Below are 19,718 nucleotides of genomic sequence, written 5' to 3' on the forward strand. Positions count from 1 at the left end.
ATTTTTAGTAAACCAATTTTAGGAGAAATGTCTGGAAAGACATAGTGAACAGAACAAAATGTGGATCGGAGTGAACTGAAACTCTAAGTGTAGCTGAAAGAACAGACTCGCTCACAACCTGCACACAGGCTGGTTTGTAATTGAATTCATGCCTCAGTCACGCCTCATTTTGGTTTCAACATGAACCGCTTCAGGTACCTGCTGCTGCTATGTTTCCTCTCTCCATTTGTGGTGGGTGAGTAATTCTTTATTTTTATCTATAGATATCAAGTCACATATGCATTGCACGTAGTTTTTCATGCAGTGGTAGTGACAGTTTCAACATCTGCATGGCCATTTGACTGTTGATTCAAGATAGATTTGTAAAATGTATAAACCTGTCCTTTAGCATTTTTGGATCACATTTAAAGGCATGCAATCAATAAGACTTTACACATATGCAGCTCTGAGGAGCACATCAGTGCAGCATCAACGTACAATAACCACATGTTTAGCAGGTATAGTGTTTAAAACTCAAAATTTGATGGTAGTTCATTCAGTTATAGTGTATTTCAGTCTAAACCACTGGTGTCAAACTCACTGTCATTCACAAGGGACCAAATGCGATCTCTAATGGGCTGAATCTACAAAACAATTGCATGAAAACCCATTCAAATATTGTGCTTTTCCTTTTATCTTAAAAACGTTTATGAGTTTCAAAACACATAGGACCCCTATGTGTTTTGAAACTCATTGAGAAATACCAGCAATGTGTCTCACGTTTTCCACATCCCATCATTATTCAGTATCCGAAGAAACCTTTTTGCACAGCTACTTGGCTTAACAGTATTTCTTTGTTAGTGAGACGACTATACAACTGACAGTGATTCAGGCCTCTCACTCAGACTGGGTTAAAAAATCATTGTCATGATGTGAAATGTTACCTTTTCACACAAAGCTTCTCAGTACAAAGTGAAAAGTATTTTTATTTAAAAGTCCGGCTCAGGCAGTTATGTATGTTTTCTATGCCATATTTAGATGCACACTGACAGACTTTTCCATAATTACCTTAAAGAGAAGCTGAATACAATGCCACTATGTACAGGAATCTATAAAATGAGGAAACGGTCAGCCTCGTGATGTACGTTGCATCAACATAAGGGGTTTTGAGTGTGAAGATTTTCTACTTTCCTATTAAAACAGCGAGGGAGCCTTGTTGTTGTTGTTCTTATCAGACTTTCATTAATGAACATAATAAACTGAACAGAGTGTGAGTTGGATTTATCCTGTTCTGTCCGATGTGAGAATATCTGAGCACAGCAGCAAAAAGCAGTTTTGAATCTCTGCTTTTCAAGGGCACAGATGCACCAGCTCACTGATAAGAAAGAGAACTTGTCTCTTCTTACAGGGAACACCACCAGGTTGATAACAGTTCAGATTTAAATATGAGGAAGCTGTTTTGGCTGGAAAGTTTGTTGAGAGTTGGTTGAGCTTGAAAATGAAAATAAGTCACAGAAAAACAAATCATCCTTACTAAAATCTTGATTGTAGTAAATTTCTACAGCACTTCTTTCTTTTCCTTTCAGATTGCTCTGTTGATGAAGACGGCTACTTCATGTTTGCTGACTTTTGCTGTGTTATGCACTCCAGAGACCCGAAGACAGTGGAGTATCTGATCGATTGGTATTTTAACAAAGAGTTTACGATGCAGTACAACAGCACAGTCGGCAAGTGGACGGGTCTCACGCCGGCTGGATTAATCACAGCATCTCAGTTTAATGAAGACAAATTTGACGTTGATCAGAGAAAAGCAGAGAAACAACTGACTTGTGTCAATAATGTTGATGCAGTATTCAACGGAGTTCAGGAAAACATAGGTAAATGTTCAAACACATTAAATTAGATAGTACTGTTAGTACTGGAAGTGCATAGTTTTCTTCAAAATCTAATGGAAAAAATGTGACTTCTCACAGACAGCGCACATCCACAAAGACCCTTCGAGCAGATAGTCCAGTTCATACAAGCCTGCAGAAACTTCTCGTACTTTCCGTTACAAGATCTCTCAGAGCAGGCACAACACCATTCACTTCCTCTTGCAAAGCTTTTCACAATAAAACAAGATACTTGTACAAATGAACGCTATATAATGCAAATGCTCTTTTAAGGAATTTCAAAACATTTTCTAAATACTTTAACCATCATTATTTCATATGAATTATTACTATTTAATATGGATTTCAATGTTTTTAATATTTCAAAACATTTTAATAGATGATATTTTTAACCTGGTTACAAACAAATACGTTGATTAACTAAAATAAATAACCAGTTATTTATCGCTGGTTTACAGAAGGATGAATTTCATAATTAAAGCTGTTGACCTCCTGATTTCAGCTGCGCCCAGCATGACTCTCCAGGAGGGAGACCACACTTCCACCCATGACACAATACTCGTGTGCAGCGTTTATGACTTCTACCCCAAACACATCCTTGTGACTTGGTACCTGAATGGACAGGAAGTGACTGAGGGTGTGACCATAAGTGAAGTGATGACAAATGGAGACTGGACCTATCAGGTTCACTCTTATCTGGAGTACACACCTATCCCAAAGGACAGAGTCACCTGTACGGTAGAGCATATTAGCCTAAAGGAGCCCAAGAGTTCTTACTGGGGTGAGGACAGACAAGATCATTTTAATCATGTGCTGTTTGCATTTTTCTATAAATTCACAGAGTCCTTTTTTATTTAAGCACTGCATTATTAACAATTATGAATATCTCTGTTGGTGTTTTGTTGCAGACTCTACCTTGAGACCATCTGAAAGGAGTTATCTAGCTGGAGGAGTTTGTGCTTTGCTCTTTGGAGCACTAACTTTGTCTTTGGGACTGATCTATTACAGAAGAAAAACCTCTGTCTGGTTCACTATAAACTAATAAATCATCTTTTAATAAATCATCTCTAATAGTTGTTACAAAATTAAATAACTCAACATAGAAGAAAACTTTGATAAATATATTGTATATTTAAAAAGTAACCTAGATGAATCTTTAAAATTTTTACTTTATGTTTATGTAACATTACATTCAGTGACAGTTAATGTGACATAGTTAAATTCAGTTTTAATCACCATACAGCTGCATGTCGCTTGTTTTATGTAGCTGCATACATAAAACATGTGACACCATTACGGTCACTGTGAGCTTGCAATGTCAAGATCACCTTGAAAAATTACGTCCAAATAGTTATAGCTGTTAGGTAATTGTTCAGTAATGACTTTCTGACTTTGTGTAATTAAATACACAGTTTAATTATTATTCTTTGCTGTATGAGCTTCTTGTTAAAAAGTTTCAGTGTATTAAATTCGTTCATATAAACTTTTGATTTGTTAGAATTTATCCCCATTATTCTATATTACACAATTACAAAAGTGGTATAACACATTTATGTTTTATCCTTTATTGCACATAGATATGTACTGCAGAATAGTTTGGGATTTAAACTGTTACATTCAGACACTAACAAATATGACAGGGAGAAGCCCCTGCTCTGAGGACTTTGAGGGGGATTGTCTGCCTGGACTGGTGGTGGCACCAGAAGGTACACAACTTTAAGGCCAGACCAAAGCATGTCTATAAATTCTGGTGTTTTGGAGTTCTCTCTCTTTCCCCCCTCTTTCACCCTTCTCTGAGTCTACAGGCCGGACACCAACCTAGAATGGTGATGTGAGAAGCGCCATCTCCTTTTAGGGAGACAGGAGGGTGTAGGGGATGAAACGTGAGCTGGATATCAGACCTAAAGTTTTCCTCCAACTTTCAATCTGTCATGTTAACATTCTGTTTCTGTTCACACGAAGTAAAAGTGTTTACTGCCTGGGTGTGGCAGCCTTTGTCTCTCGGAGCATTGTGGAGAGGCAGGGGTCCATGGCGCCATGTAAAACTCATCTGAAATTCTAACCAATTGATAATAAATTGTGAAAATATATAGTTTGAGCATATTTGTTTTTCTCTCATAAAAAGGAACATGGCAGATGTTAAGAAACAGAGTTCAACTCTGAAAGTAAAAACAGCATTGATGTCAGTGCAGTTTTACAAACACTAATATGTAAAACGAAGAAGAAGCAGCAGCTAGTTTTAGCTGTTCCTTTTCATGAGTAATCACCACAGCAGGTATTTGATTTGGCAGAACTTTATGCCAGATGTTCTTGCTGGTGCACCCCTGAGACTGAGACTTCATTATTGATACAATTAAATGTCACTGGCTGGAGTAAGAAATATTATCGAAGCTCTGTTATCACTACTGTAAAAGATGGCCATTAGAGTTGTTTCCAGGTCTGAGGTCTTACCACTCACGCAGTGGACAGTGCAAAGTTGCATAGAAAAATTAGAGAAAAACACTGGAATAAGATATCAATAAGATACTGTACACAGTAGAATAAAATAAAATAAAATAAAATACTATATACAATCGAATAAAATAGAATACAATTGCTATATACAATATGGGTATAATACAACGATGCCAGAAAGAGTATTGCACTTAGTGTTATTGCCATTGCACATGTGTGGGTGTGTGTGTTTGATCAGTTGAAGTCTTTGTTGTAGAGTCTGATAGCAGTGGGGAGGAAAGACCTGCGAAATCTCTCCGTCCCACATCATGGGTGCCGCAGCCTGCCACTGAAGGAGCTGCTCAGTGCTGTCAGAGTCTCCTGCATGGGGTGGGAGATGTTGTCCAACAGGGATGACACCTTAGCTACCATTCTCCTGTCACTCACCACCTCCACTGGGTCCAGAGACAGAGCTGGCCCTTCTGATCAGCCTGTTCAGTCTCTTCCTGTCCCCGGCAGAGATGTTGCCGCCCCAGTCATAGAAGGTCTTCAGGAGTGGGCCCTTCACTCCAAAAGACCTGAGTCTCCACAGCAGGTACAGCCTGCTCTGCCCTTTCCTGTAGAGGGCGTCTGAGTTATGAATAAATATAAATAAATAATGAATAATAAGTAATAAATAATAAGAATAAATATAAATAATAAATTTGTATATTATGTGTGGTATCAGAAAGTCAACAGGCTTTGTCTACAGTTAGGGAACAGTTAAGGATAAGTTTGTAAACTGTGTGGGAATTTGAATTGTCAGAAGGCTAGTTAGTTTTTTAGTTGAGGCTAACTCCACAGTGATATAATGTTAAGGGATTAGTTTATTGAACATGTTCATAATGATATGCTGCGTAGAGAGTTGAAATAGTGGGTTCTTCAAACACCAGACATGTCCTTTGTTACCCTTCAAGGTGTTGCCCTTAGGTTAGCTGAGGCAAGCCCGCAGGGAAGGAAAACTAGGTCTTGAGCCTAATCTTGTGATACCAACTGTCAGGTAGTACAGGGAGTTAACGTAGATACGCACGCATGCCATGGATACCATTATGAAGCATATCTCTGTCCAGTTTTCACAGCCTTTTCAGACTGGAGAAACTCCCACCCCTACCTCAATGAGGCACTTTTGTTTTCAGGCCAATGTCAAGCTAGTAGCTAGATTTACACCCCCGGCTAAAAGGTACAGTGGTGGGTCTAGCACTGAGGCAGATGTACATAGCCAGGTCATGGAAGGGAGCTCTCGGTCCCTCTGGTGCAAAGAGTTGGGCATCTGGAAAGGGGTTTACAGACTTTTGGATACTGAGTCCTAAAGCCTTCCCCATTACACCACTACAGCACATTTAGAGTGCATCTCAGTTTTTCTACATGATAAAGAAGTCTGTTAGCATGACTTTTTGTATTTAAACTATAAGAAATAAATGGGTAAAAATTACAGAAAAGGTTTCTGGTTGCCCAGACTGTCCTGTAATTACAAAAACTGAAGGTTTTTTTTTTTTTTAATAATTCATACATACATATATACATATATATATATATATATATATGTGTGTGTGTGTGTGTGTGTGTGTGTGTGTGTGTGTGTGTGTGTATTTACATTTCTCTAGTACAGAGAGAAACACTTCAACTGCACTATTATTTAATTACTTTGTTGTGGTATAAATGGCCATGGGGGCGGTCTTTATCAGCAGGAAAAGTTGTAAAACTTACAAAAATACAGTTAAGTCCAAAATGTATGCCCTTCTTTACATTGTCCAAAACTGCCCAGTGGACCAGATTGGATTCTTTGCTGGGCAAATTCTGTCCACTGGGCCTTATGTTTGACACCTCTGCTCTAAACGTGACCTGCTCCCAACGAGTTATGTGTTCAGCATAAGTTACTTTAGTGATTAAGCCAGTTAAAACTTTCATGACACAAAAAACGGTTACTTTAACTCCAACATACAGTAACTCACTAGCTTATTAATCTGGCTTCTTGGTACACCCCTGGTGTCACTTTAGCTGTTTGCAAGAACAGCATTTTATTTGAGAATGTTAGCATGCTCATGTTAGCTACTTAGCAGCTTAACCTAGTATGATACTAAAAACGAAATTGTCTGAGCTTGCAGCAACCCTCCAATGGCTTCATCCATCCCACTGTCACCACGGTTACACACACACTCACACACAGCCGCACGCACACAGAGAAAACTGCAGAGGTATATGTGTCAGGGAAACCTGTCTCCATGACCACAGTAAACAGGCCTATCAGCATGGCTTACACACAGATGAAACATTATCTCGACAGAGCGAAAGAGGCCACACAGTCTGACACACGAACACTCGCTGGTCAGGAGAGATGGCAGAGCCACAGCGAACATCTGAACCCATCAACTATGTGCATCAGGATGAAATCTGGTAAATCGTCACAGTATGTTATTTATGTTTGATTTTAGTCAAATTTTATAAAAATATGTTCTTGCATATCTGCTGAGTTACTAGGAAGGTCTTCTTTGAGCAACGGCATGTAAAGCAGTCATTACTCTGACTGGAGTGAGACCTTCAGCTCTTTCTGGATTTGCAGACAGTGCTGAAACTGGAAGAACGGCTTGTTTCTTTCCACTGGTGTATGATGCAGGGTACCACATATGATAAAAAAAAAACAAACATATTTGTATTTGTGTGTTAGGAAAGCGCATGTAAAGGCTGAGAAACACTCGGCTGAAGTTTGGCCTAACAAGTGGGGCTTCCTGTCTGAAGCCTACAAGGAGGTAAAGACAGCCACAGATAGCACCGCTCATTTTACTGAATGAAGGGTAACCAGTGGAGCACGGACCTTTAACACCTGTCCACTGGTTAGGGTACAATCATAGATTCCCTTCTAGTCCACAACATGTGGGAAAAAACTGACAGAAATTCCAAGAAATACTCCTTCAAGTCAGACATCAGTTAAATGGACATCAAATAAAACTAAAGGGGCTTCTCTCCTTTGGTGTCAGATTGCATTCTCTCATTAGGCTTTTTTTTTTCCAAGCTTAATTTCACACACACACACACATACACACACACACACACACACACACACACACACACACACAAATACACATAGCTTGAAATATCACTGAAAAGGGGGTGACTTTTTAGTGCCTATGTCCATCTTTTATATACAGTTAATTATTACAAACATTCCCACAAATTACAAATCAAATGTTTAAATAAACACAACATTCATATTGTTTCAGGTCTCCGGATTCCACATATGTGGATCTAACTTCTCTCTTATGTGCATTTTAGTATGAGGTGGAAAGTGTGAAGCTGAAGAAGGCAGTCAAAGTGGAGCTTCCCCAGCACCTGACTACACGACCTCTGACCCCTCCAGAAAGATACATACATGTATGACCTGGCTATCTATCTGTTTATCTATCTTTCTCATGTATCTGACAGGTTTTGTTTTGGGTTTTTTTCCCTTCAGGTTAGCCCCTCACCTCCTGTTCCTCAGACAACTCAGGGCATGATTGGTTGGCGTTCAGGTCACTCACATCTGCAGCTGGAAAAGTACGGCACAGTGCATCATGGGAGGCGTAGTTTTTTGAAGGATTTGGGCTGACCTTTTGTAGCTATTTGAGTAAAAGTCCTTGGCCACTGTTGTCTCACCTAATAAATGACTAATGGCTGGAGCATATTTGGCATATTTCATGGTCTCTTTGACACTATTCCACATTAATAAAACAAAAAAAACTTTCACAACTCTGACTTCAGACTCAGCGTAGGGCATAAATTTCGCCAGTCGAAGATCAACCACCACAGATGATGAGATGACAAGTGGTTTGCAAAACTGTCCATTAATTGTCCATTGAAAATTTCCTTGAAAAAAAACAATGTATTATTTATTCTTCTAATTTCAACAATGTCCATATAACACTTGCATCAAGCTCAGGTTTCTATAGTCCATTTTCTTTAGATGATGCCAACAGGATCTAACAAGACCATACATGATGATTCTTCTTCTTCTTTATATTTTTTATTGGCGGTTGGCAAACAGCAAAATGGTGCAATACTCTTATTGCCTGTTTATGCCCTGTCCTTATCTTCAACGCCATGCTGCTCTGTTGTATGTTAATTGCCCCTTGGGGATAAATAAAGTCTTTCTGATTCTGAGTCTGATATCCACTCATTCGCAATGATACAAGATAAAAAAAAAAAAATTTAAAAACAATGTTTCCCTCTGTCCCATCTCATCACACCTGAGCGCCACTGAACCTTGATTAAATGGCTGTTGAGACAGTAACAAGTAGCGTTACTACTCCCTCTTGTGTTGGCAAGTTGCAATACCATCAAAAACATAAAATGGCTCTAACATAAAATCACTGATAAATCTCCACCTGTGTCACAATACTGCCCCGCAAAGGCAGAATACTGTAACTACACAATTAGCCAATATTACCAGAAGTAATGAGACTGAACGAGCTTTTTCTTGTGTTTTGATTTTCTTACTACTCCATCGGCTCTTTCTGAGTATTTTGGATTCCTCTCTCGGTCCAAAGACCTACATGTTAGGTTAACTGATGATTTTAAATTGCCCATAAATGTGAATCTGATTCTTTCTTTTTTTTTTCTTTTTTTTTTTGCCTGTCCCATTTGGTTCTTTAGCCGTCAGAATTGTTGTCTGAAGACCAACAAGGATACCAAATGGATTTATTTTGCCAAATATGAATCTGATTCTGAATGACTCCCTGTCTCTATGTGTTAACCACTCTTTTCCAATTACAGTGTTTTAAAACAGGTTATGTAGCGTCTGACTGGCAATAACCACAATGAGCATTTATTAGTTTGCTCAACTGTGAAATTCCCCATAGTTCCACGCATGAGTCACGCTGACGTAATGACATCACGAGGCCTGCTTTGAAAGCGGAAGAGACAAAAACAACAACAGCCTCGGCAACAGGGAGGGACGCGCATTTTATTTTTTAACCTGTGTGGTATCAGAAAGTCAGCGGACTTTGTCTACGGTTAACCCACAAGTTAAAGTTTACATTTAAGCTAGAAAAATGTCGCTATTTGGCAAGATATTCGGAAGCGGGGGTAAGGGTGGGAAAGCGCCGACACCCCAAGAGGCTATCCAGCGACTCAGAGAGACCGAGGAGATGTTGGCCAAAAAACAGGATTTCCTAGAGAAGAAAATTGAACAGGAGCTCGTGACGGCGAAGAAAAACGGCACGAAAAACAAACGAGGTGAGGAAAAGCCCGTAAACTGCGTCGGACTTAATGAAATTGTCAGAACGGCTAATTAGTTTCTTAGTTAGCCTGAGGCTAACTCAACAGAAGGAAGAGGGAAGTTGTTAGTTGACAGGCTGCCTACCTGAAAACAAGTCTGTCCACCCGGCTACAAGACTCCATATTTAAATGTCTAGTTTCTGGCCGGCACGTATAAAACAACTGAAGGGGAGAAAAAAACTTTAAGGAATGAAATAAACAAGAGACAAAAAGTTTGTAACGTTTAGGTTAGAAGACTCGGGCAGCCAAATATTAAACTGATGTTTAGGAGCATAACTAACTTTGCATGCATATATATCCAGGTATTGTTCTAAATATTTACAAAATTTAACATATTAATATTGTTTTCACTTGACAGACAGTGTCTATTTATTTTTATTAAACAACTGCTGAACAACACAAACTTTGGGTTGTTCTCTAAACGACATTTATGGGTTTTATCTGAAAGATAAATCCTGCCTCATCTTATAAAATGGAAGAAGGTAGCCTCACCTGGAGCTTTTTTTTTTGGAACATTTTAACTATTGTTTTTAGCAGGTCATACCTTACAATTAATTTCTGTCCATTTTCTTTTTTTTAGCCGTGTGTCCTTTTTTAATCTACAGTATATCACCCTTCAGTCTTGGGCATGTAACCATATAAAGCACATTGTCAGTCATAGATGCATTCACATACCGCAGTATGCGCTGTGGTTACAGTTTAAATTATATCCACTCCTTTTTTTAAGACTAGTATCTTTATCTTCTCTGTAACATTGCTATTACAGTGACAGAGTAGGACTTTTCACAGGTTTGTAAATTTATACTGTGATTTTAAACAAGTATATCAAATGGCTACATATTTGAAGGACAAAATTATTAGTGAGTGAACATGTCTGTGCAGCGATTACACTTAAACGGTGTCAACCGCATGTGTGCCTGCTAAACTGAGTAGCAGTAGAACAGTTAGACTAATGACATGTTGATCTGAGTTTCATGGCTCGAAGACCCAAGCAGATCTTTACATGCTTGCAAATACAGAAAGTAGACTATTGGCTTAACACCAGTTTCTATCACTGTGAGCTTGTCACCTAAAAGTAGTTTTTAAAGTCTTAGTGTGATCTAAATCGGAAAAATCTTTCCATCTCCAAAACCTGATTTTCAACATAGTTCATCCCATAAGTCTGCCTCCATCTATCTTTGGGGTGAATGATTGTACACAATACATAAATTCCTCATGACAATATACCAACCCTGCTGTAATATTGGCAGCTGCACGATTGCACTCTTAGATTTATGGTCACTGTTTTACATTTTTCTACTGTACTTCAAGGAGGACCACTGACTTTTTCTTCCACATTTTCTATTTTTCATTACTTCTTTATTTGGTTTACTGACAGCCTACCACTAAATGGATGTTTCTTCCTATTAACATTACTGAAGTATTAGTGATTTAATTCACCACGTCTCGTCTATAATACTCAGGATGTCGCTTTTCACACGGACACTTATGTTTTTTCATTGAAATAGCCATAGACCAAAATGGACTCCACATTGTACTTGTTGCATGAAGACTGCTGATGGTCACTAAAAAGGAGCAGAGTGGCAGGAAAAGCAAAACGTCACCGAATTAGAGCGACCTCTGAGACTGAAACACGGAGTCTGAATGCATTTCTGCAACCCACATAATGTGATAATGATTTGTGTGATGTTGGCTAATGATGTTATCAGTCTAGGAATAGGTCCAGCTGCTGATATAATCTGATCAAATGGAAACTGTCAGCTGCTGTCTGGCTGCTAGTGGAAAAGGTTAGGCACAAAGTAGATTGCTAAAGGTCTGCATGTGTGTGTGTGTGTTGGTGGTATATGGCAGCTGTGGCCACTAAGCAAGGTTTAGTGGATTATGATTGACAGGCTTTTCAAAGAAAAGAGGTGGACAGGTGGCGAAATGTTCCTGTAAAATGTAGCCTTGCTGTCTTGCACTGAAGCTGTCCTCTCCCACTTTTTTCCTCAAAAGTGAGGAAATATTACATTCACATTTTGCATAAACCTCTAAATCTAAATTACTACCCATCATCATTATCATCATCATCAAAGTGTATCTCGTGCAAAAGAGCCCATAAAACTGAATTGTCACATTAACAGTTATATGGTTTTAAAGTATGTTGACTGATTTACACTCCCTGTGCATTTATTGGGGAATATGCAAGAAATATCCCCCTTTAAGCAAAGCCATCATCTACTCTAATCTGTAAGTTGAGTAGTAAAGATGTAAAGGTAACAGATATTTTTTTCCCCTCTTTCTTTTTTTGTGAAACAACGATTAAAAGTATCTAGACACTAGGCCCACCTCTATTATATTTGGCTGTGGTATGTAAATGTGCTACCGTAGAAACAGTGGTCACGTAACCTTAGAAACAAACCACACCTTAATGCGTCATAGGTGCACTTCTGGAGTTAAATAATAATGTTTGCTCAAATTCATATGTCTTGACCAGTTGTTTTGTCATTTGTTTTTATTTTCCACAAAACAAATTTGTGTTCTCAGAAGCCTCTTACATTTCTCCCATTGTTGTGTTGAAGAAAAATTCAAATGTTCTTAACCCTTTAACAGTTCATTCGTCAACCAACCCACTTCACCCTCACTCTCAAACCACAAAAAGAAACAAGCAGTTTAATAATGACAAACTGTACCTCCAGCTGACAGGAATGTCATTAGTTTAAGCAATTACATTACATTTAAAGTTATCAGATAAGATAAGATGACCTTTATTAGTCCCACAGGTGGGAAATTGCACTTTTGCTGTAACAAAACAAAAGTTATGTAGCAGAAATTAGAAAACACTGGAATGCAATAAAATAAAATAAAATACTATATACAATAGAATAAAATAGAATAGAATAATAAATACAATAGAATAAAATAAAATACAAATGCTATATACAACTGAGTAAGAAGATACAAAAGTACAACTTGTCAGAAAAAGAATTGCACATATAACAGTCTTATTGCACGTGTGAGGGTTTGATCAGCTGCAGAAGTCTTTGTTGTGGAGTCTGACAGCAGTGGGGAGGAAAGACCTGCGAAATCTCTCCGTCCCACACCGTGGGTGCCGCAGTCTCCCACTGAAGGGGGGTAAATTAGATTTTTTTGGAACCACAGATTACTGTTAGAATTGATTCTATGAGAAATATATGAAAATGTTGGTATTTTGCTAAATCTTGAGTATTGTACTAATTACTGTTTTATTTTGTATGCATAACTTTAATTTAAGATGTATATCCAAGGTATCAGAGGCCCTTTTTTTCCCTGGGCAATGTGACTAAGAATAGAATTATACAGGTGGACTACTGGTAGAAAGACTAATGGTTTTAACCTAAACATTCTCATATGTGGACATTTTGACCTATTAATGTGGTTATCTTCTGCTATTTAGAGGAACATTTAGCATGTCTTAGAAATTGTACAATGTTGATGTTATTGTTGTAATTATTATTTAGTTCAGAAATGAAAAAGTGCTAAGAGCAAAGGGCTTATTTTCATTTTTTACTGTTTTTGTTTGTTTGTTTGTTTGTTTGTTTGTTTTTACTTTCTTTTTATTGTTTTTCTTTAAACACTATACAGGGGGGGTAGGGGGGTAACAACAAAACAAAACAACAACAAAAAATAAGTAAATAAATAAATAGTGCAAGTAGGATAACAGAGACAAACAAACAAACAAACAAAAAACAACAACAACAACAACAACAACAAAACAAAAAAAAACCATGTTGGATCTCCTTGTTTCTACAGTTTGATCATTTCTCATTATCAATGTGTTGGTCTTTATCCTGTTAACTTTGTGTACTCTGTTTCTTACTGTTTTATACGGTTCCTTATAATGTAATATAGCAGCAATAGGATTATATTTACTTCATTTTATGATATTCTATGGGTAAATATGAAATGACTAATAACAATGAAAATAGACTAATTAGATATATTAGCTAAAGTTGGGAAGGAGAAGAATTACCATCATGCTTCCTGCCTTGCAATACATGGGCTGAAATCTTGAGTAGTTTTTTTAATTAATTTTTTTACTGTGACAAAGAAAATCTCAAATCCTTTGCATTATAGGGATTATTCTACTTTGTATCAGGTGTAGCTTGTTCAAAAAGTCTGAATATGCTCAATAATTTTAAGATAGTTTGGTATTAATTATAATTTTGAGGGTGTTGAAAAGGCCCTTAGTAAGTATTTCAGTAATTAAATCACTCATTCATTCATTTTGAATTTTAAAAATAGTGCAGGACCTCTTTCAGATCTCACAAAACTGTGATCACAAATTTTTGAGACCAACCTGAACTGTAAGATGTATTAAACCTGTTGTAATTGTACAACAGCAAAATTTCAGTTTTGTTTTGTAAGTAATAAGCACATTTGGACAACTGTGTTAAACATTTTGAACTGATATGAATGCGTTTACTGCTGAGCGTGCTTTTCATGTGGATGTTTTTTTTTCCAGTACAAGTGCAGTTGAAAAAAAGGTCCTGAAAATTTTTGACCTCTTTATGTCTCATGCTCTAAAATTAAACAGTAATCCACCCAGTGTACAGATACATCTTTTCTTAGTTCCTTGTGACTCAGCAGATTTGAGTCAGTTGTAAGTTTCACTTGCTCCATTGTTAAGGTGATTTCCTATGTAAGCACCTAAGGGGAATTCCCAGTATAGGTGTGTGGATGTCGTTTTTGTTTGTTTGTTTGTTTTTTGGTAGTATTTAACCCCCACTCCCCTGAAGAACACAGGAACCAAAATACACATTTATAGTCATATACATAAATGTATTTTTTTTTTTTAATCCTCTCAGCTAATCAAAGAACCGTCACCGGATTTCCAAATGTTGTGCTTTCTAACTTAGTTTGATCCAGGCCTATGTGAGCTTGATGAGTTGCTGGACTTGTTGAAATTCAGTGAGTTACAAACCTAAAAAATCTGACTGAAGCATGTTGTGACTTCATGCAGAGATTTGGCTGAGACAGGATTTTATCCGTTTGAGTCTTGTTTCGTGATGACTGCATGAAACCATTTACTGTACTTCAGCACAAAGCAAGCTTTGCTGCTGCATTGCTGATCGTAATGTCTGATGTCATGGGACGGTGATAAGGTTTTAATGATACCAATTAGCCAATACTGACTCTGCTTATAGGTCATATTCTTTATCGATCCCATTTGTGATTCATGATCAGTTGTGTATAGGAAGAAAAAAACGGCCTGCACAGTAGTATTAGGCAAATAAGCAACATTTATTCATATATGTTTTGTTCTTTTCAGTGTTTTTTGTTTGTTTTTTATATTAAAAAAGGAATAGAATACTGGTGAGCATTTGTGCTGCTTTCTAAACTAAGTTTATCTCCCCTTCTGTTTTTTTCCCCTGTCCAGCGGCTCTACAGGCCTTGAAGAGGAAAAAGCGTTACGAGAAGCAGCTGGCTCAGATTGACGGAACCTTGTCCACAATTGAGTTCCAGAGGGAAGCTCTGGAGAACGCCAACACTAACACAGAAGTGCTCAAGAACATGGGCTTTGCAGCTAAAGCAATGAAGGCCGCACACGAAAACATGTATGAGAGAAGTTCTGGCAGTATCTCGAAAGAGTCTTTTGTTATTTCATCATTTTTTTTATTTATTTTTTTTACTTTTCCCCGTATGTTCTGTCATGAGACTTTATTTCCCCATTTTGCTTCCCCTTCTTTGTTCCCTTCAATAATTCCTCCTTTTCCCCTTTTCTTCAGATTTGTCCCCTCAGATTCATTTATAGTAAAACGTGTGTGTTGTAGTCTTCTACTTGGCAGTGTACATGGTTGTAGAATGTATAATTATATATATTTACTAACATTTACATGCCATCTTTGACTCTCCTGTTTCACAGGGACATTGACAAAGTAGACGATCTGATGGCAGAAATCACAGAACAACAGGAGGTTGCCCAAGAAATCTCAGATGTGATCTCTAGACCAGTTGGCTTTGGGGAAGACTATGATGAGGTGAGAGCAAAACAAAAAGCAAACAAATAAAGAAAAACATGAGACCTACAGAAACTAAAAGGCTTTAGGCTGATGTTTTAGATTTTGCTTTCAAATGAATGTCACAACAAATGTTATAGTAATTTATATTATAGATACAGTGTCCCATGAAAACATTAATAAAAAAAAGTCAAAGCACACTTACTTAAATTTTTACTGTGACAATGTGACTACACAGTGAGTGACTTGCCTCTTTCCTATAATGTCTCTGTAGCTGCTGCCTCATTTCAGCAGTGAGTTGGAGCCACTGCTGATAGTTACTGATTGAAATGCTTTTCTTTCAGTCTGATTTTTAGAAAATAAAACTGAGATTCTAAATGATTTGTAAAGCAAATATATACATATCTTACATCTGCTGTATTACTAAATGGCTTCTGTCTAGTTAGTTTTGATCTACATAAATCTGATTTATTTTGTTCTTTTCTCTGTTTAGGATGAACTCATGGCTGAGCTGGAGGAGCTGGAACAGGAAGAGCTGGACAAAAATCTTCTCGAGATCGGAGGCACAGAAAATCTACCCAGTGTACCGTCTACATCACTTCCATCCAAACCAGGTATAATGGCACATAATAAAACAAAACTAGTATTAGTTCAGTTCAGTGCACCATCCATTTGACTAAAATATACTTTTTTTTTTCAAATTAAAATTGAATGTTGTTTTTCTTTTTTCCTTTTTAGCCAAAAAGAAGGTGGAAGAAGACGAGGACGACATGGCAGACCTCGAGGCCTGGGCGGCTAACTGAGCTGGCTTGCCCTGCTAGCTAGCTAGTGGCCTTCTCCCTGCTACCAGACTGATCCCAGGCATCTGGAAGAGAGATGGGGACTCTGGGCTGCTGAGCTGGCTGCTGGCATGCTGCTCTGTCTTAAAGCCTACTTCCCAATACCTAACCATACCCCAACTTTGAAGTATGCACTTGTGCACATATTTTTATGACTTCAAAAGAAATGAACCCGGGCTTTTTTTTTTTTTTCTTTTTTTTTTCAGTTTAATGTTACAGAATGAATCTCTTTGCTCCAGCTGTGCACTCCTCTTTTTCTAAAGGGCATAGAGGGAAAAATAATGTCATGCCCAGCAGCCTGTGGTTATGTGTCAAAGATCGTGTATGAGCATTTGGGTGCATACTTTTTGGGAGGGTGTGTGGAGTAACAGGAAAAGGCTTGTTTCTAAAAGGAATGTGAAAATTCAACACATTTTGGGGGTGAAAAAAAGACAATAAATCATTTTTCTGCTTCCTGCATCATCTCTCAGCTCTTCTACAAAGATGACAGCAAGCCATTGCTGCTGCTACCAACAGCAGCAGAAAAGTTAAAACGTGTAGGACTTTCTCATTAAACGTCACTGTGAAATTACAGACCTGCTACTGTCGTAAACTACATTAAATCCTTTAATGGAAGGATCCAAGATTTGATGTCTTCGTCCCTCTGTCTGCTGAAGTGTAATAAGAAAAACATCTGGGTCATCTAATCAGTTGCATCCTGCTAATAACGGCATGTGGTGAACACTCCACCACCACCACCCAAAAAAAAAGCAAGCAGACAGGCAGGATTTTTTTTTTTTTTTTTAAGGAGCTTTTTAGAGGTCATAAGCTACCAAGCATGATTTACTGCTGGTGCTACACAGTTTATGCTTCTTTTTTGCTGCTCCTCATATTTTACTCCACTACTTTCCATCTCTGTTTTTTTTTGTTTTGTTTTTTTTTTTATCCTATACTCTCTTAGCTTGATGTCATTGCTTGTATCCAACAGAAGCAGTCTTTCATAACACTATTGCATCTTTGGTTCTGTTTGCTTTGTGGGTTTTTCACTTATGACACATTGTCCTTTCACATGCCCTATGTGCTGCAGGGACATGGCTGATGTTGAAAGCATTAGAGTTGTGCGCTTGGGCACAGTAAGAATCAAACCAGATGTTTACACCTGTTTAAGCTGGTTGGGACACACTAAAATAAACCATGCCTGAGCTTGATAATCAAGCAAACTGGGTACTGAGGGCCAAACATGCAGGGGGAAGGGTACAGATCACCCAGTGATAGCAGTAACAGTAAAACCAGTAAATCAGATCAGTCAGCCCTACAACCACAAGTTCAGACTTGCCAAACTGCAGTTGAATTCATTCAGTTCTCATAAGCACTCTTTACATTTCCTCAATCTTACAAATAAGTAGCTACGCCTTCTTCCCTGAGAGCAATGTTGTTGTGAACTCTCCACAAAGTGCAGGCTGTTAAGAAGCCACCAAGCTTTGTTGCTTTTAATCATGCAGCTGTAGCTGAAGAACAGTCTACAACTTTAATGCAATGGTAAAGAGTAATAATGACCGATATTCAGGACACCAACGCCTCTGCTGCTTCTGCTTAGTCCAGTCTTCATTCTGAAAAAGCACACATAAAGCTGCTCTAAATTTATGACCATTCATTCATAAATACGTAGTCAACTTTTTACTCCAGCAAAGCTGCCAGAGGGCACACTACAACACCTTGGATCCGTTTGTGCCTGACATCTGTCTGTGGTTTCACAGTGACAATATCTAAAGTCCTACGCTGGTTGAATTTAAAGATGATGTGTGAGTGTGTGATGTTTTCTGAGACTTTTGACACAGTGACCTCTTGTTTAGTCAAATTAAGATGGTAAGGTAGATTCTTTTTTTTCCCCCCATTTAAACTCTCCCATAGTACGAATTGACTTTTCAGCACTGTGTGACAAGCATGGGGTGCATTTGTTCCATGTTGGTCATCTTAATTACAAATGTGACATAAGAAAGTTCTGCTCACTTGTCCCTTGACTTATAGCTGCAGCTACATCTCCTTCTTCCTCTTGGGGAAACAGAATTCTCACTGTACAAATTGGGGTTGATCATGACTGGCTTTCTCCTGTAATTCAAACATAACTACATTTTAATTAAGAGGTAAAACATTTAGGAAAAAATGCTCAATTGTTATGCATTTAAGAATGGGTCAACCCCAATCCTTACATGTAAATAAAATAAAATAAAATGGGGGAAATAAAACTTGCATATGCCAATGCTTGTTTTTGTTTATTTTTATATAATATATATATATATATATATAATTTTTTTCTGTTTACCTCAAATATCAGAAATACAATGTGACCTGTAGCCATCTTAGCTCAGCTTGGCTGTAAAATACGGTTGGACATTGAAAGTTTTCCATGTCACAGACATGACTGTTGTTAATGTGGGAGGTTACATACATTTTATCTTAATAAAGTTGGGATTCAATGTGTCTGCACGGCTGTATTGGAATTAGTTTACCTTTTATATATTTCTCAGGCAGCAAACATCTGGAGTTTATGTCACCATTTTATTTTTCCCCTACATCTTTCAACCTGTCCAGTTTTGTAATGTTTAAAACTTGTGGAGACCCTGCCTTCCCTCAAAATTTGTTCATTTTACCTGACTGCAGTAACAATGAGTACATTAACAGTAAATGGCCTGTATTTATATAGCGCTTTTACTAGTCCCTAAGGACCCCAAAGCTCTTTACACATCCAGTCATCCACCCATTCATACACAGCCACCCTGGGGCGCACTGACAGAGGTGAGGCTGCCGGACACTGGCGCCACCGGGCCCCCTGACCACCACCAGTAGGCAACGGGTGAAGTGTCTTGCCCAAGGACACAACGACCGAGACTGTCCAAGCCGGGGCTCGAACCGGCAACCAGTTTGAGGTACATGCAGCACACTGCCTGCCTTCTACTCCATTTCAGTGTATTTATGTTGTGTTAATCATATTTTAACTTTTTAGTTACCATTCAGGTAAACCTTTACACAGATGCATGCAGCAGATGTATTTGGGATCAACTCCTGAGCCTAAATGCAACTTGCATGTTGGCAATTTGCACTGAGGGCTCCAAATTATTAAGTATAAAAATATATCACTTATGTTGTCTCTCTCTGTGGTAGAGTGTCACTTCCTGTTCCTGTCACAACACACATTTGTGTTTTTGTGTAGGTTGTCGGTGTAGCCAATTTAATTAAAAACCTCTAGATAATGTCTTATTTCATAGTGTAATCTTCACTTTCTTTATCCAAATCATACTCTCTGTTGAGGATCACTAATTATATTCACA

At 38.0% G+C, this 19,718-nt stretch overlaps 3 protein-coding genes across 5 annotated transcripts; all 3 read left to right on the forward strand.

The window, feature by feature from the left end:
* Nucleotides 1-170: 170 nt before the first annotated feature.
* Nucleotides 171-4,041, forward strand: LOC102082498 (rano class II histocompatibility antigen, A beta chain). Of its 2 annotated transcripts, none has more exons than XM_019358507.2 (4): nt 171-235; nt 1,566-1,856; nt 2,374-2,652; nt 2,780-4,041. In XM_019358507.2, exons 1-4 carry the CDS (start codon nt 181-183, stop codon nt 2,911-2,913), a joined length of 759 nt encoding a protein of 252 aa, XP_019214052.1. In that variant the 5' UTR covers nt 171-180; the 3' UTR covers nt 2,914-4,041. The 2 variants fall into 2 exon arrangements, with proteins under 2 accessions (XP_019214052.1, XP_019214053.1); XM_019358508.2 differs by having other exon boundaries at nt 198-231.
* A 2,530-nt stretch (nt 4,042-6,571) lies between these two features.
* On the forward strand, nt 6,572-8,471 carry LOC100695841 (uncharacterized protein C20orf85 homolog). 2 transcript variants are annotated; one of them, XM_003448374.5, is made up of 4 exons: nt 6,572-6,737; nt 7,009-7,090; nt 7,614-7,712; nt 7,792-8,471. In XM_003448374.5, the coding sequence occupies exons 1-4, from the start codon at nt 6,679-6,681 to the stop codon at nt 7,924-7,926; spliced, it is 375 nt and encodes a 124-aa protein (XP_003448422.1). In that variant the 5' UTR covers nt 6,572-6,678; the 3' UTR covers nt 7,927-8,471. The 2 variants fall into 2 exon arrangements, with proteins under 2 accessions (XP_003448422.1, XP_005453670.2); XM_005453613.4 differs by having other exon boundaries at nt 6,631-6,750.
* Nucleotides 8,472-9,194: 723 nt separating this feature from the next.
* On the forward strand, nt 9,195-18,870 carry chmp4ba (charged multivesicular body protein 4Ba). Its single transcript, XM_003448373.5, has 5 exons — nt 9,195-9,551; nt 14,992-15,169; nt 15,478-15,592; nt 16,065-16,185; nt 16,310-18,870. The coding sequence occupies exons 1-5, from the start codon at nt 9,368-9,370 to the stop codon at nt 16,372-16,374; spliced, it is 663 nt and encodes a 220-aa protein (XP_003448421.1). The 5' UTR covers nt 9,195-9,367; the 3' UTR covers nt 16,375-18,870.
* The last annotated feature ends 848 nt before the right edge of the window (nt 18,871-19,718 follow it).

This window comes from Oreochromis niloticus, linkage group LG5 (genome assembly GCF_001858045.2).
Source record: "Oreochromis niloticus isolate F11D_XX linkage group LG5, O_niloticus_UMD_NMBU, whole genome shotgun sequence".
NCBI classification, from domain to species: Eukaryota; Metazoa; Chordata; class Actinopteri; order Cichliformes; family Cichlidae; genus Oreochromis; species Oreochromis niloticus.

Excerpts from the sequence above, each read along its gene's own strand:
- LOC102082498 (XM_019358507.2), top strand. The coding sequence starts at position 181 with ATGAACCGCTTCAGGTACCTGCTGCTGCTATGTTTCCTCTCTCCATTT. Across the intron at positions 236-1,565 it reads CCTCTCTCCATTTGTGGTGG|ATTGCTCTGTTGATGAAGAC; the intron begins GTGAGTAATTCT and ends TTTTCCTTTCAG. Across the intron at positions 2,653-2,779 it reads GCCCAAGAGTTCTTACTGGG|ACTCTACCTTGAGACCATCT; the intron begins GTGAGGACAGAC and ends GTTTTGTTGCAG.
- LOC100695841 (XM_003448374.5), top strand. The coding sequence starts at position 6,679 with ATGGCAGAGCCACAGCGAACATCTGAACCCATCAACTATGTGCATCAG. Across the intron at positions 6,738-7,008 it reads GTGCATCAGGATGAAATCTG|GAAAGCGCATGTAAAGGCTG; the intron begins GTAAATCGTCAC and ends TTTGTGTGTTAG. Across the intron at positions 7,713-7,791 it reads CTCCAGAAAGATACATACAT|GTTAGCCCCTCACCTCCTGT; the intron begins GTATGACCTGGC and ends TTTTCCCTTCAG.
- chmp4ba (XM_003448373.5), top strand. The coding sequence starts at position 9,368 with ATGTCGCTATTTGGCAAGATATTCGGAAGCGGGGGTAAGGGTGGGAAA. Across the intron at positions 15,170-15,477 it reads AAGGCCGCACACGAAAACAT|GGACATTGACAAAGTAGACG; the intron begins GTATGAGAGAAG and ends CCTGTTTCACAG. Across the intron at positions 15,593-16,064 it reads TTGGGGAAGACTATGATGAG|GATGAACTCATGGCTGAGCT; the intron begins GTGAGAGCAAAA and ends TTCTCTGTTTAG.